At 31.6% G+C, this 17010-nt stretch overlaps 1 protein-coding gene across 6 annotated transcripts in view; it reads left to right on the top strand.

The window, feature by feature from the left end:
• Window positions 1–8426: 8426 nt before the first annotated feature.
• The window catches only part of LOC107455797 (protein phosphatase 1 regulatory subunit 12B), a 173510-nt gene continuing 164926 nt past the window's right edge, over window positions 8427–17010 (top strand). For all 6 annotated transcript variants that reach the window (XM_071187599.1, XM_071187598.1, XM_071187601.1 and 3 more), the window contains exon 1: window positions 8427–9038. In XM_071187599.1, coding sequence (XP_071043700.1) covers window positions 8787–9038 — 252 coding nt within the window. In that variant the 5' untranslated portion in view covers window positions 8427–8786. The remainder of the gene's footprint in view (window positions 9039–17010) is intronic.

A 17010-nucleotide genomic window follows, 5' to 3' on the forward strand; every position in this document is an offset into this window, starting at 1 on the left:
CAGCAGGAGAGAAACAACTCAACTCTATTCAGCAAAAGAACGCAAACAACTAAACTCAACTTGGCAGCAGGAGAGAAACAAAACTCAACTTTTAAAAAAAGGAGGCAAACAACTCAACTCAGCAACAGGAGAGAAACAATTCAACTCAACTTGGCAGCAGAATGAAAACAACTCTACACAGCAACAATAGGCAAACAACTCAACTCAACTTGGCAGCAGGAGAGAAACAACTCAACTCAACTTAGCAGCAGGAGAGAAACAACGCATCGTAACTCAGCAACAGGAGGCAAACAACTCAACTCTACTTGGCAGCAGAATGAAAACAACTCAACTCAGCATCAGGAGGCAAACAACTCAATTTGGCAGCATGATGAAAACAACTCAACTCAGCAACAGGAGGCAGATAACTCAACTCAGCAGCAGGAGAGAAACAACTCAACTCTATTCAGCAAAAGAAAGCAAACAACTAAACTCAACTTGGCAGCAGGAGAGAAACAAAAATCAACTTTAAAAAAAGGAGGCAAACAACTCAACTCAGCAACAGGAGAGAGACAATTCAACTCAACTTGGCAGCAGAATGAAAACAACTCCATTCAGTAACAATAGGCAAACAACTCAACTCAGCAACAGGAGGCAAACAACTCAACTCAACTTAGCAACAGAATGAAAACAATTCAACTCAGCAACAAGGGACAAACAACTCAACTCAAATTGGCAGCAGGAGAGAGACAACTCAACTCAGCAACAGGAGGCAAACAACTCAACTCAGCAGCGGAAGAGAAACAACTCAACTCAACTCAGTAACATGAGGCAAACAACTCAACTCAGCAGCAGGAGAGAAACAACTCAACTCAACTTGGAAGCAGGAGAACCAAGTTGAGTTGAGTTGTTGCTGAGTTGAGTTGAGAAAACTCAACTCAGCAACAGGAGGCAAACAACTCAACTCAGCAACAGGAGGCAGACAAGTCAACTCAATTTGGCAGCAGGATGAAAACAACTCAACTCAGCAAGAGGAGGCAAACAGCTTAACTCTGCAGCTAACCTGAGAGGGAGAGGGCTTTTGAAGCGAAACTGTGGCAGGCTTCACGTATCACCGTGGACTGGGTGGTAGGACACCGGACAAGTAAGTCGCTGATGGAGGGATGGCTCCTGTGTTCGAATCCCAGCTTCGGCGACCTTTTTAAAAAAATTTCTTTTTTTATCTGTTTATTTTGCATTATATTATTTTTTAATGTGTTTTTTTCGATAATCTGGAGGGTCCTGCATGTAGGAAATAATATTTTTTATTTGGAAAATGGGAAAAAACTGGAAAAATCCATCAGAATCTGTTTATTTGCTCTTTTTCGACTCCTTTTGCAACAGTTTAGATATTCTAGCACGCATGGTGTGTTCTGTGTGTGAAATCGACCATCTTTTTTTGTTAAGGAACGCACAATGGAATAATAATAAAAAAAAGAAACGAAATATCGAGAATAAGGTTCAGATTTCTTGACCTCCCAGCTCCCTTTAATATCTTGCTATAATTTTCAAACTCGGACCCTAAGTAGGAGTCTATGATGCAAACATGCCTGCTAAAGGAAATTTTTATATGTGACTTAGGGGGGGGGGCTCATTGGGCCCCTAAAGGTCTATTGCGAAGCTGAGGGGGAGAGGGCTTCTGAAGCGAAATTTTGGCGGGCTTGCCGTGAAACAGTAGTCTGGAGGTAGAGCGTTGGAATCCCAGGGCCGGACACTTTTTCAAAAAATTTCCTTTTTTTTTGGTTTATTTTACATTATATTATTTTTTAATGTGTTTTTCAATATGTCCTGCATGTAAAGTATGTCCTGCATGTCTCCTGTATGTCCTGCATGTAAGAAATAAATTTTTTTGTTCGGAAAATGGAAAAAAACAGGAAAAATCTAGGAAAATCAGCTTATTTGTTATTTTTTTAATCCTTTTGCAACATTTTGGATATTCTAGCATGCCTAAGGTGTTCTGTGTGTAAAATCCAGCATCTTTCTGCGTCAAAGAATGCGTAATGGAAAAATAAAAAAATGATAATAAAAAAATAAAATGGCGCGAATAAGGTTCAAATTTCGAGACCCCTCCGGTCCCTTTCATATCTAGCCATAATTTACAAACTCGGACCACTAGAATCCGGCAATATAATACGTGCTCTAATATAAATATGATGGGTCAATATTAAGGTACGATATCGGGCCATGTGCAAAAATTGACTATTGACTTCGAATATCCTAATTTTAACGCTATTCAACACCTTAATATATATAAGCATTCATCTTACACTTGATTGTCATATTGTGACCCACTAAAAAGCCAATAACTATTTCTTCTGGTAGGGTGCACTAGTATCCGGTAATATAATACGTATTCCAATATAAATATTATGGGTCAATATTAAAGTACGATATCGGGCCATGTGTTAAAACAGAATATTGAAGTCGAATTTCCTCATTTTAACGCTATTCAACACACTATTATATTTATGCATACATAGTAAACTACAGGGCCACATTGTTTACCCCCTAATAAGCCTATAATTATTTCCTCTGGTAGGGTGCACTAGTTTCCGGTAATATAATACGCAGTCCAACATAAATATTATGGGTCATTATTGAGAGGAAATATAGGGTCTTGTTGTGAGACAAAATATTGACATCGAATTTTTTAATTTTAACGCCAATAAAGACGCTATCATATATATACATTTGAAGTCAAAAAAGTACGAAAATATGACTAAGTCTAAAATACTTCAAAAAATTTCTAAGTGCAAAAAACATAAAAATTTTCTAAGTAAGTCAGAAGAGTTTGAAAATATTGCTGAGTCTAAATTGCGTCAAAATATTTCTAAGTTCAAACCAGTTCTGAATATTTCAAAGTTCAAACAACAAGAAAATATTTCGAAGTCCATAAAACTTCTACATTTTTCAAACTACAAAGAAATTCAAAATTTTTCCAAGTTCAAACAACTTCGAAGTTGAAAAATATTGCTATGTGGTAATAGAGAATATTGACATCGAATTTCCTCATTTTAACGCTTGTAAAGACTCTATTGTATATATGCATACATATGCATATTGTTGGCCCCTATTAGGTCTATAGTTATATCCTCTGGTAGGGTACACTAGTAACCGGTAATTTAATACCTGGTCCAATACGAATATTATGGGTCAGTATTAAGAGGAAATATAGGGTCTTGTTGTAAGACAGAATATTGACATCGAATTTTCTCATTTTAACGCTAATAAAGACACTATCATGTATATACATTCAAAGTCAAAAAAGTACGAAAATATGACTAAGTCTAAAATACTTCAAAATATTTCTAAGTGCAAAAAACATCAAAATTTTCAAAGTCAGAAGAGTTTGAAAATATTGCTAAGTCTAAATTGCCTCAAAATATTTCTATGTTCAAACAAGTTCAGAATATTTCAAAGTTCAAACAACAGGAAAAAGTCAAAAAATATGTATCGAGTGAAACTTCAAACACAAGTATGTAATACAAAAAAAAAAAAGAAAATCACGAATAGGCCTTAAAGCTATAACGACAACAAACTCTAACATGAAATCTGTAAGTGACAAATAAAGTGCAACTACTTGACATCCTTGTTTTCTGAATTGGGTTCAATATAGGAGGGTAATAAAAGATAAAAGATTAATTGCAGAGAATTTTTTTCCAAATCTAGTTCAATAAGACACAACGATTAAAAAAACATTTTCTAAAAAGAGATAAATTATTAAATTTGAAAAGAAAAATTGTATTGTTTCTGCTCACAAATTGTAATTTATTATAAAAAATATTTTTAAAAAATATTATAAAAGAGAAGAAAAAATTGTACTTGAAAAACTAACGACTAATTTTATTCATTTTGTAAAATGTATAAGTTCGTAATTGCGGGAGGGGGGGGGAAGAGTCGTAATAAACATGAAAGAGAAAAATGGGAAAAGCTGTTTTTTTCTTACTTTCAATAAAAAAAAAAAAGATCAGATTATTTAAATGAGGAATTATTTTAAAAAATGCTACTACGTAAATTAACAACTAGTTAACAATACAAAACAAAAAAATTTAAGTTAGCAAGTTTAAAGTTTATTTCATACATTCGGCCTTTTTTTAAAAGCTTATCTATTACACGTTGTTTTGATATTTATTTTACCTTTAAAATTAAAAGATTTTAGTGGTATAAAGTTATGCATTTTATCAATTACAACTATAAAATAAAATAATTATACTTAATAAAATTATCACGAATATAATAAAATGCTTTTGAATCATTGAAATAAAAAAATCATAAATTATGAGTTATAAATTTTGACAAATTAAATAACCTTTATTAACTATTAGTTCGTTAAAGCTAAAGCACTCGATGATATATATGGGTCATTCTCACAAAAACAGTCATTTTCATGTCCCCAGTATATTTTATGTTTGTTTTANCATATATATATTTCTAAGTTTCATAATTTTATGTTGGAATTTCTAAATGAATCAAACACACTTACACTTATTTGAAAACATTCAAAGCATGATTATTCGAAAATTTTAAAAATAAAGATGTTATTTTTTTATTTTAAGAATATTTCTTTTTTTTTCCCGCAAATTATTAGTAACTATAGGTTAATCGATTCACTTATAAAAGGAAACAAACTTAATACAAATATTACAAATTAAATTCTTGAAGAAGGATCAAAGATTAAAATAAATACATATTTCATTTTAGACTACATAATTGTCAAAATGAAAGGAGAATTCATCCCCTTTCAGAAACAACGCACCCTTCTGTGAACTCCGAGAGCACGACCCTCAACTAAGACAGAACGATTAAGGGATAAACAAAAGCTATTAGTCACTTTCTTATGACTATCCATACATAACATCACTTCCTAGGAGGAATGTCCAAACCAGGGACTAACCTTGGATCAAGGACCGAGATTCCCTTCCCCACTCTCTTCAGGGGTTGCGAGTTCAGGATTTTGTTTCACTATCAAATACTCCTGTGAATAGTGACGTCACTGTCCGCTTTCCGAGGCTGCGAGTTTAGACGTGCGAAGGAGAGTATGATTATTCGGATATTTCATGTATTGAGAATGGGTCATTAATGGATGTACAAATTAAATGGAAAATAGCACATGTCATATTGTAAACAGCATAAATACATTACAAAATGGATGGTATTTTCAATATAAATGTAAACAAAATTCTCGAGCTCTTGACCTACTACTCTACTTCCGATTAGAGAGTCTGCAGCTGCTCACTACAGTTTATTCTGCAAGGCGATATATTCAAATAAATAATTTTGTTTTCAGGTAGGTAGGTACTTTATTTACGTCGCACTAGAGCTGCACAATGGGCTATTGGCGACGGTCTGGGAACCATCCCTGAGGATGATCCGAAGACAATCTATCGCAATTTTGATCCTCTGAAGAGGAGATGGTTCCTCCACTTTGCTAGCCTGACGTCCTGTGCGTGAAGTCGAGCACTTTACGGTTGAATAATTTAACGAGAACTGATACCGCGCACACTCGGTCCCTACACAGGCTGTTCAAAGTTATGACCTAACCGCTTACTGACCGCATCCAGTGATGCTTGACTGCGGTGTTCTACTGGGAAGCGTTGCTTTACGATATTTGATACATTACGATACATTGCGGGATAATTTTGTTTTTAATAAAAGAAAAAATTATATGATTTCTGAGCTCAAATTTGTTGTATTTTATAATATAATGATATTAAGTAATTCTGGTAAGTTTAAAGTGAAATTCTGTTTTAGTTATTTAAAGATATATTGTTAAAAAAGGTGACATGTTTCCTAGATTTATTAAAAACTCGCTTTTTTACAGTTCTGATTTGGCCCCCTTTTTTGTTTATTACTGTTTGTTCTTAGTGCAAGCCGTACACCATTATACGTTACTGTTAGCATATTGTTCAAGCAGCGAGATTAAGTTTATTTTACAAATTATCATTTAGATTTAAATTTCGAAGGAAGAAGCATTTTATAGTTATTCTTTTATCAAATGACAATTCTTATGTATTGAAATGACAAGTCTTCAAACGACGATTTTTATAACTATTCTTCTTTTTAACAAAAATAATAAATCAGATAACAAATACACGTATATGGAGTGTGTTTTCAATATAAATGTAAACAATAACAATCTCGAGCTCAATACCTGCTCTAGTTCCGGTTAGAAAGTTTGCAACTGCTTACTACAGCTTATTCTACGAGGCGATATTTTCAAACGAATAATTTTGTTTTCAGATAAAGAAGTAAATTAGATAATTTCTGAACTCAAATCTGCCGTATTTCATAAGATATTAATGTTATTAAGTAATTCTGGTGAGTTTGAAGTGAATATTTGTTTCAGTTAATTATAGATATATTGTTAAAAAAGGTGACATAGTTCTGATTTTGAAAAACTCGCTTTTTTGGCAGTCCTGATTTCGCCTCTTTCCTTTTGTTTATTACTGTTTATTCTTGTTGCAAGCTGTGCACCAAGTTACGTTAGTGTTAGCACCTTTAGCATTGTAAACTCAAGTAATAAGTAATCAAATACCATGTTTGCGAGAATCTCAAAACACAATGATCACGTTGTGAGCCAAATGGCTCTAAAATACATTAAAAACAGTAACCCGGAAGTAAAGATGGTACGGAGCTTGCAGCGTTCCCTGGTGCAGAAAACACCATCCATCTCTTTCAGAAATTAATTGGAATTATAGATTTTTCAAGAATATATATATATATATATATATAAAGCTTAAATTAATCTTTTTAAGGCCAACTAATATAGAAGTATTTAGGATTGTTGTTATTCTATTACGTCGCACTAGAGCTGCACAATGGGCTATTGGCGACGGTCTGGGAAACATCCCTGAGGATGATCCGAATACATGCCATCAAAATTTTGATCCTCTTCAGAGGGGATGGCGTCCCCGCTTCGGTAGCCCGACGACCTGCACGCGAAGTCGAGCACTTTACGATAGAACAGTTTAACGAGGACCAATATCGCGCACACTCGGTCCCTACGCAGACTGATCCAAGTGGTCACCCACCCGTACACTGACCGCAGCCAGTGATGCTTGACTTCGGTGATCTGCTGGGAACCGTGTCTTAACGATCAGTCCACTGCGGAACTGAGGTATTTAGGAGAGGTTATCCAATGGATGCGCGCATGAGCTGACGTTCCAAGTTTCATTTCGGATTTTAACTTACCATATCCTTAATATACATAAAAGTGCCTTCATTTATTATGGAGGTCATAGATACCTTGATACTCTTTCAATATTAGAATAATAAATGAAAGTAATAGATAATGCACAATTTTAAAAATATATTTTATTGACATATATCGCGTACAGATCCTTCTGTAACGATCACACGTAACTTATATTTATAGACTCTTAAATACCGTTAAATGAATTAAGTAATTAAAAACATAATTAAAAAAAGTACTGCATTAAAAAAAACAAAATATAGTGATATATAATAAAAACTTTCTAATCCGATGTTGCGCTGCCCTGATTTTTTCGCACATTTTCAGCCTTATTTCTTTCTTTACATTGAGTGTTTCTCATGAACTGGTGGACGCCCAGAGGGTATGCTCTTGCTGCCTCTGGTAGCACCAACTCTTCTTCGGCTTATTGAAGATGGTTGGTCTTTAATTTTACCTCTGGAGGTTTTATAAATGTGGGCACCCATGCGCTTCGAGTTTTAACTCCATCAGTTCTATTCTTGATCATGTTTAAAATTATTCGTGGCGTGCCAAATTTCTTATGGCATTTTCATTGAGCCTAAAATATTAAAATAATTCTCTAAGAATTTCCAATGTTAAATACCTTTAGAATTTACAGTAAATTATTAAAATCAAACGACTTAATATTGCTTGTTTCAATTTTTTCACTATCCGTAAATTTAAAAAAATAGTCTAAGATATGAAAAAAAAAGAGAGATCATTTTCGTCTTAAAATATTTATAAAATAAAATTGAAATGTTTTTAACTTTGCTATTATAAAAATATTACTCATAATATTTGTTCTCATAAAAACAGTATCGTTACAAAATGTCTTAATAAAAAGAAGACGAAAATAATATGAATACCTTATTAGCGCTGAATGAATCAATCCAAGCTTGGATATCATATGGCTTGATAAAAGAGCGGATTTCTATTATTTTTCCATCATTTTTCGTAATAACATTCGAGAAATTTTTAGGAAGATCCGCTTCATTGAAACTATGAAATGTCTCATCCATATCTAACTTGGTGAATGATAGATACACTATACCGAAAGCAAAACAAAAACATGAGCGCACAGTTGTTTGGCGATTGCTGAGAACGCTCCCTTAACACCAATAGAAATTTTCGCCAACTGTTTCCAATCCCTGATAGACCCTATCAGGGATTGGGTCTATCAGGGATTGGAAATCTCCATGGTCTGTTTCTACGCAAACCGGAAATATAGGCGGTCAAGAACTTGCAGTCTTACTACTGCAGAAAACACAATCCATTGGATAATGTAAAGCGCTACCTAGGTTAGACCTTTTACGTTTAACCACTTTGATTTTACTTTACTCCAAGTTAGTTTATAGCCGTGCTATTGCTCTATATTCAAAACTTTGCCTTGGAAACGAAACTACAGTTTTTCATAATTTCAGCCGAATTTGACTCTGGTGGCCTATTCCGTAACTAAATTTATTCTGTATCGCTGACTTTGGCTGTCATAGCCGTGAGTGATATGATACCTTAATCAATGTTGTTAGTGTCTTGTATTGATAGATTTTGTTTATAAGCTATGCCTATAGAAACGCGAACAAATAGTGCTCTATTTCGGAGAGCGGAACAGTTGAAACGATGGGAAGACTCCGAAACTAACCAAGTATCTCCTACCATTCCTAAGGATAAAAAAAATACAATAAAGTTTAGTGATGGTTGTGTATTTCTTGCTGCATGTGCTGCTAGTGATACGGAAGAAGTCGAACGCCTTTTAAAACTTGGAACAGACATTAATACAGCCAATGTTGATGGTCTAACAGCATTACATCAGGTAAGAGAAACATTTCTCTAGAGTTACAACAAATTTTTTTTTTTTATATGTTTGTCATATTAATAATCGCAGTTTTGGTATAGAATTATTTGGTGTTTAAAGCTACCGGTTTTATTTCCTACCATTAAAAATTCAGTCATTATTGGTAAAATTAACATTTTGCTGTAGTTGTAATATTATAAGTTCCATATTTATTGTTTGAATGTTTATCGAAAATATTAGAGACCTTAAGTTATGTTTTGGCAAAACAATTTGCTATTCAAAGGGAACTAGTTTTATTTTCCAATATCAGAACCTAATTCTCACTTGGTCAGAGGTGGCATTTGCCCAAGACCTCCCAATATCAATACTTTACAGATTTCATTAAAAGATTTTTTAATTTTACTCACCGTTCACAATTGGGACTTGCTTATACATTAAATTTTTGAAATTGATTAATTTTTATAATTTCTGATTTTACTAATCTAGCTCTAAAAATTGGGGAGACTTCCATTTCGTGATCTGTGGCAGAGAATAACTTGTAGCCACCCCGGAAAACATCTTTTTTAAACATTTGCAAGTTTAAAATCTATTTGGCACCTTAGCGATTGTAGTTGATGTGATAGATCACATTTAGGAAATATCCCTTAAAAATATTTAGACTGTGAAAAAAGTAGCGGGGATATTTCCGTATTGTGATCTGTCTTGCCAACTACAATCGCCAAGATGCCAAATAGATTTTAAACTTTCAAATTTTTTAAAAAAAACTTGTAGATGTTTGTCCAGGGGTGGCTACGAGTTATACTTTTCATGTTGGTCCCTTTCTGTGATATTGTTTTAGTTTCTCGTGGGCCACTACCCGGAAATTTCCAAAACTTAGCGATTATTCTGCCACAGATCATGATACGGAAATCTCCCCATAGTAACTATAATTATTTCTATTGAGTGGAATTCTGGAGCTGCAGTTACAGGGCTCCATACTATGCTCATCATGTACATGAAAGCAATTCATCAGATTCAGGTGAAGGGAGCATTAGAATAAAAAATCTAAGGCAAACTTGTCGTGTGAATTTAAAAACTAAACTGTGTAGTATTGAGATGCATGAAGCCTATCGTACAAATCTTATTGAGGACACCATTATAGACTTTTATTATTATTATTAAGAAGAAATTTTATAGTTTGTGAAATGTTACATGCATACATATTCCTTTTCACTCCCAAATGGAGCATTGGGCTTCTATCATAGCTTCCTATCTCATTCTATTTGTAACCATATCTCTCTCCATGCCTTTCCTATTGTTTACAATAGTCCTGCACCAAGTATTTTTAGGTTTTGTCTTTATGATTGGAGCCCTGAGGGTTCCAATCAAAAATTCGTTTTACTTTAAAATTTTCAGGCTTACGAACATGACCAGTTTATTTACGTTTTTTAATTTCTCGATCAATCTGTTTCTATTAGGAATGTAACGAGTATTCAGCCCCTTTGTGGCATATTTGGTTGGCCGAATATTCGGCGAGATATTCATCCGACTATTCCTCAAAGTATTCTTGAAAAATTTTTTTTTGACTGAGATTTTACAGGGAAAGTCTTTATATTTTTGTGGCGTAACTACCACTACAAATATTAAATACCAAATCAATAGTATATAAGACATGTTAACTTGAATCCATCACGAGGTACCTTTTGATAGATGAAGGTTGACATAGTCTATAATAAAATCTCCCCACAGATTTACTAAAAGCTGGAATTGTATTTTTTACTATACATTATTAGAAATAGTTTTTACGTATATTTGTTAAGCTCTGAAACTTGTTAGTTTATGTCCTGAAAATATTTGGAAACGCGAAATTTGAGGAATTGAAATTAGATTACTTTGTACTGAATCATGAGTTTTGAAATGCTGATTTTTTTCCCCTTTTTAATTTTGTTCATACTAGTCAATTTCACCTGTTTTTCAACTCTTCGTTTTAAAAATCTTTTTGCTTGTTTTTCTGCTTTAACTGAAACAAAGCATGTGAACGAAGCATTTCTTATAGACTTGATTATTTTATTCTCACTATTTTCTTGTACGGTAAGACAGCTAACTAGTAGTGATGTGGCCGAATACCGAATATTCGGCCACATTTTAGGTCGAATACCGAATATTCGGTGGCCGAATACTTACTTTTTAAATATTTCTCTTTTGATTGTAATTTTGTAATTAAAGTAATTTTCAAATTTTAAATTAAAAATGAAATAAATATTAACAAATTTGTTTTTTAATCTTTGTATATTTAAAAAAATTGTAACAACTTGATTTAATTTTTGTAATAATTTAAATATCTTGATGCCAATAACAAGGCAATATGGCTTTTATAAATCTAAATAATTAATAGCATCTTTTAATTATAGTTATACTTGTAATTTATGTGCTATTTTATTTAAAATAAGAGCTCATTACTACTGTTAAATGTATTCTTAACTTTCTTTTTTGTCAGAAAAATTATTAAAACCCAGAAAATTAAGCTTGTTAAGTAGCTTGTTTCTCTAAGTATCAAGACATCCATTAAATGGATAATTAATGTTTTACATTTATAATAAATAATTATATAATCATATATTTCTAGTGCATATTATTTATAAATAGATATTATTAAGGGAATCACAAATACATTTTAATTGCCGATTCAGATAGTATTCACACTTCTATTTAACAAACTATATATATTTGTATTTAATGTAAAAGATTCCAATGCTTGTTTAAATACATATGATGATAAATTTGCAAGAAGAAAAAGTTTTTATTTATGTAACATTATTAAATACACTTATGTATTGTACAACTTAAATTGAGTAAATGTTAGATTTTCGAATAATTAATGCAGTGAAATGTAACTCTGCAATATTTGTGATTAAATGTATTTAAAAGTATATTTAAAAAATATCTTTCTTTATTATTATGAATTTTTTCAGCCAAATATCTAATAATATTCATATTCAGCCGAATAACTTAAGTATTCGGCTAGGCCGAATATTCAGCAAAAGGGTCGAATACCGAATAGTGGCCGAATATTCGTTACATCCCTAATAACTAGTAGTATGGGAAACTTTGATTCTCAATGTTAAAGCTATATTTCAAAACTAGAATAATTTTTTTTGTTTCTCATTTGAATTTTTTTATTAATCTTTCTTTTTATAAGTGTTCTTATTATGACAACATTCTTTAAAAAGCATTTATAGGAGCGTTATTTTTTTATGGTCACTTTTTCTTAAAAAACTACGATGTGAAAAAGTTGTATTAAGATTTATAGCATTAAATCTTTTGTTTAAGAAGTAAAAACAATTTTTGTTTAGCTTTCTATTTAGCTTTTTCTTTTTGAAATTTTTTTTTTATAAAGGTTTTTATTATGACGTGGCTATTAAGAGAGGGTTTCTGTTAGACTTAAATCTTCACCTTTTCTGTTGTTGTTGGAAATAGAGTAATTGGAAAATTAAAATGTGTAGCTTCAAAGTGAAAGTTCGTTGTGAAAGTTTGTTTTTCTTTCAAAAATTAAGATAGATTTTTACTGTTTCTGTTTTGCTTTTGTATCTTTGATTTTTTACAGACGTTTTTATGCTATCGCTGTATTTTTTAAAAGCATTTCTGTTAGACATCTCTTTTAATGTTATCTGGATAATTTTTTTACGGAATGTATTATTTTTACCATTAAGGATTTGTTTTAAAAATTAAGAGGGTATTTTTTATATAGATTTTTTCGACTTTACGACTTTTTTTGTTTTTTTAAAAAATGTAACCGTTATTTTTTTATTACTTTTTCTTGTTCTTTGGGATTACCTGTCAACGCTCGCAAAAATGCGCAAATTCTTTGGCTCTATCTTAATGAAAAGCTGTTTCCAAAATAAATATTCTGAACTTATTAAATTTATCGAATAATAATGAAATAACAATAACAAAAAGATTAAATTTGCAGTTATTGGCATAGGAGCTTCCTTTGGCGATAATATAGGATTTAGCAAAAATTGGTTGACTGGATAATCCCTAAGTACCGCCTTTTTTTTAATCTTAAATATTTCTAAATATTTATTTTAGTTATGTTACATTTATTTTTATTAATGCCTAACTTTTCGACCAGAGTTTTTTGCTTTTACACTAAAGCAATAATAGAGCTAAATTTTTATTACTTTTCAATAATGACTGAACTAATTTCTATATAAAAAATACTTATGAATGATTTTTAAAAAAAAATGTTATTTGACTATTCAGTCAAATCACTATTCCTTACATCCCTAGTTTCTGTTTTTGCATTACAAATTTTATAGAACCACTTGATATGCAAGATTCTTAAATTGTTGTTAAAAAATACTTTTTTCAGGTTTTTTTTTGTTGCAATGACATGTCTCAAATCCATATAGTAGGACAGATTAAACATTAGTGTTGAGAAGTGTAATATTTGTTATGTTTTTGTTTTTCCAAAATTTATTAAGGTTATTATTATTACCTTATTAGGAATTTATTATTTCACGCTTTGTTTAATCTATTTAGTATGTATACTAAATATAAATAAATTGGTATCTGTTTGCGATCTTTATCAGTTTCTCCTTCGTTATTAATTATATTTCCATGATACTTAAAATGTGCTTACCTCCTCTAGTTTAATAATTTCTATGAATATGTCATTGAATTGTTTAGGATTAATTTTTAATGTTTGTTAATGTTTGATTAATGTTTGTGTTTGTTTGCATGTCTTGAAGGGTGTTTGTCAGTAACCAGTATATGTAACAGTAAACAGTGAAATGTTGACATCTATTAAGTGAATTCTGCTCAGACTCTCAGGTTATTTTTAAAAAAAACGACCATGACTGCCAAAGAATTTATTGTAAAACTCTCATCATCATTTTGAAAAATGTCATTCTTTTGTCTTAAAAGTACATGAGAATTTTGTCATTATATTTGATTTTTTTTTTTTAATCAACTGTTTTGGATACTCTCATTTTTTATTTCATATTTTATAACTGTCATTGAACAGCTGACCTAATTTTTGGGCTTGACTACTAATGTTCAATTTCGTAACCTTGTAATTTTGAACCCAATCCAGAAGACAAGGGAACTTCTGGATCAAGTATTTGCCAATATTTGCCTTAGTGGAGGACTTTTTGATGAACTAACCCGCATTTGCGTTACATGGAGATGAAGACCGCGAGAAACTCCCTCGGTTAGCCCGACAGCAAATGGGCTCTAACCCATGGTCCATCTACCACTAACAATATTTATCGTCAGCACTGTGGCAGGTGCAAGCCAGTGGGAATTTGTATCAACCGGCGATTGCTGGAATTAGAACCCAGTTTACATAATTGGAAGGCAAACGCTCTATCCCCTGAGCCATCACAGCTCTTACTTTCCTTTTAAACAAATAAAAAATTTCTGATAATGACACTAATAGTATTTTGCTTTTCCCATTCTCACTCAAATTTTAATAAACTAGGCATTGTTTTATTTTCATGTAATAAGTTTCCTCAAAATTGTTTTTCCACATTTATCTGTTTATTGTTATGTCTTTTATAAACAACTAAACTCCTTGTACTAACCCTTTTTAATGTTAATGTCCATTAACTCTTTGAAAAACAATAAATTTTTTTAAAAGTAAAAGACTAAGACTGTCAATTTTTTTATAGTTTGTCTCTAGTATAACAATTTATTTAAATGAATTTTAACATTATTTTAATTAATTTGTGGTTAGCTTTGAAAGCCATAGCCTTTCATAGAGTTAAATACCTACTAAATAAGTAATATTGATTAGTCATTATCGTATGATCCTACCTATCTGGTACATCTCGAAGTTATCTTAGCACGAATATGAATCAGAAGAATATTTCATATTGGTATCTGTTTGCGATGACTGAAAGCGTCTAACCCAATTCTTAGAGTCTTGTGCTTAGAATAAATTTATGAAAAAAAATTTCTGCATTAAGTAAAATTTTTCTCAGTGAACTGAAAAGTACGACAGGTGAGTAAACTACTATATTGGCTACTTTTTATTATGTAAGGTATTATTATGTAAGGTATTGCTTATTTATTATGTAAGGTATTATTAATGTGGGGTGACTTATTTCTTAGCAACTTTCAAATTAAATAGAATGTATTATTAATTATTGATTGGTTTCTGGTTCCAAGAGGTCAATATCAGGGTTGCAAGAAACCCGGGTTTTTGTAGAAAAACCCATCCTGGGTGGGTTTTATTGGGCTTTTCTGGGTTTTTCATGTTTTTATGGAGGGTTTTCAAAAGAGAAGGCAGGGATAGGTTCTTCATTTTAAAAAAGCTTATCAATATAATATAGTTTAATTTTATAAATTGACTTCATATAGATAATTAATACAAATAAATTGATATGAAAGTCTGAAAAAAGTTTCTTCTGACATCACGATACAGAATGTTATGTGTACTCACATACATCACACATTTGAAACTTATTTTAACACAGGATTACTTTTTATTTATATTTTATTCTTAAATATTTGAGGAAATTTTTTAATTTGCATAGAAAGCGAATCAATGGCCATATAGTCAAATCTAGCCAGAAAGATGACTCTCCAGTCTCCAACACAATTAGTTTCTTCACTATAGGTTAATTTTTTTTAGGCTAGACTACATATATATTTCAATAGTTCTCTTAAATATAACAGAGGATAAAAATAAACCAATCTTAGAAAAACCCACTTTAGGGTGGGTTTTACTGAGTTTTTCCGAGTGGGTTTTACCCAGTAAAACCCGGGCGGGTTTTATTGGACAGGTGGGTTTTTTGCAACCCTGGTCAATATTAATATTCGCAATCTTTTAAATTTAAACTTTATAATAAAATTAAATAGAAATTTATAAGAAAAACAAAGCTCTATTTGGCCAGGCCAAAACCTCGTCAAAGTGCTTGAAGCTTCATTCCATCTCTAGTTGTTATAATATTTTTCAACATTACCTATTTAAGCTAATAATACCCTGGCTTCAAAAAGTTAAAGTAAAATCTGTTCCCTGTGTCTGCTTTGAAAAGGATTGAAATGAACATCGAACGAGAAATCTGAAAGGAAATGTGCACTAAACTTTTCTTTATTGAACATGGCTAAAAATTTACACAATTTCAATCACGAAAATGTTTTACAACCAGAAAAAGGAACATTCAGTTTACGATAGTTTTACATGGCTCACTCTTAAGCTCAAAGCATGTGTGGCAGTTCTCTCAATTAAATAGTTTGACATGGATATAATGAACTTATTGATAACACATTGCAAGTGAAGCGTTACTGTACTTAACATGTCCAATGGAATGCGCATGTGATATGTTGTTTTGCAGAGTCAGTAAGTTAGGAACAAGGCTGTAACTACATCTTGGCATGGTCCCTAGGCCCTGCAAGGGAACCCCCTATTGAGGGATACACATTTTTTCAAAATTAAGAAGTTTTAAAAAACATTCTTATTTTTTTTTTTAAGAGTGAAAAGTGTTTTAATACAAAGTGTTTAAAAAAAAAGATCCTTTAAAAATAAATTCTTTTATTTTGTAGTCATAAGCTTAGATCCCTCTTCTCTTGAAATAGAGAGAAAAGAGAAATAACACTGAGTATAGTGGGGGAGGTTCATACAGGGTTGGGTTTTTGACGTCAAAAACGTAGGCAAGTTTCTTTTTTGTCATTGAGGACATTTTATTAGATATTAAATCATGCACAATATTTGATTGATTTATATTATGTATCATATATGAAAAATACAGCCAAAATCATTCAAACTATAAATTTGATTTTTTCTAAAGGCATGGTACTCCTAATACTTTTGCTATATTATAACTATTTGGTTTATATTAGGGGTAATAACTATGAATAATAAATTATTTTCAATCTACATATTGATTTTAGTTCTTTTATGCTGCAATTTAGGCAGATTTTTTAGATTAAGTAAAACTCAAGTGGTCGCCAATAATTGTCTGATCTCAACTTATAAATTTTTTTTTTGATTCTCATTATTTGTTAT

The sequence above is a fragment of the Parasteatoda tepidariorum genome, chromosome X1 (genome assembly GCF_043381705.1).
Source record: "Parasteatoda tepidariorum isolate YZ-2023 chromosome X1, CAS_Ptep_4.0, whole genome shotgun sequence".
Classification (NCBI taxonomy): domain Eukaryota; kingdom Metazoa; phylum Arthropoda; class Arachnida; order Araneae; family Theridiidae; genus Parasteatoda; species Parasteatoda tepidariorum.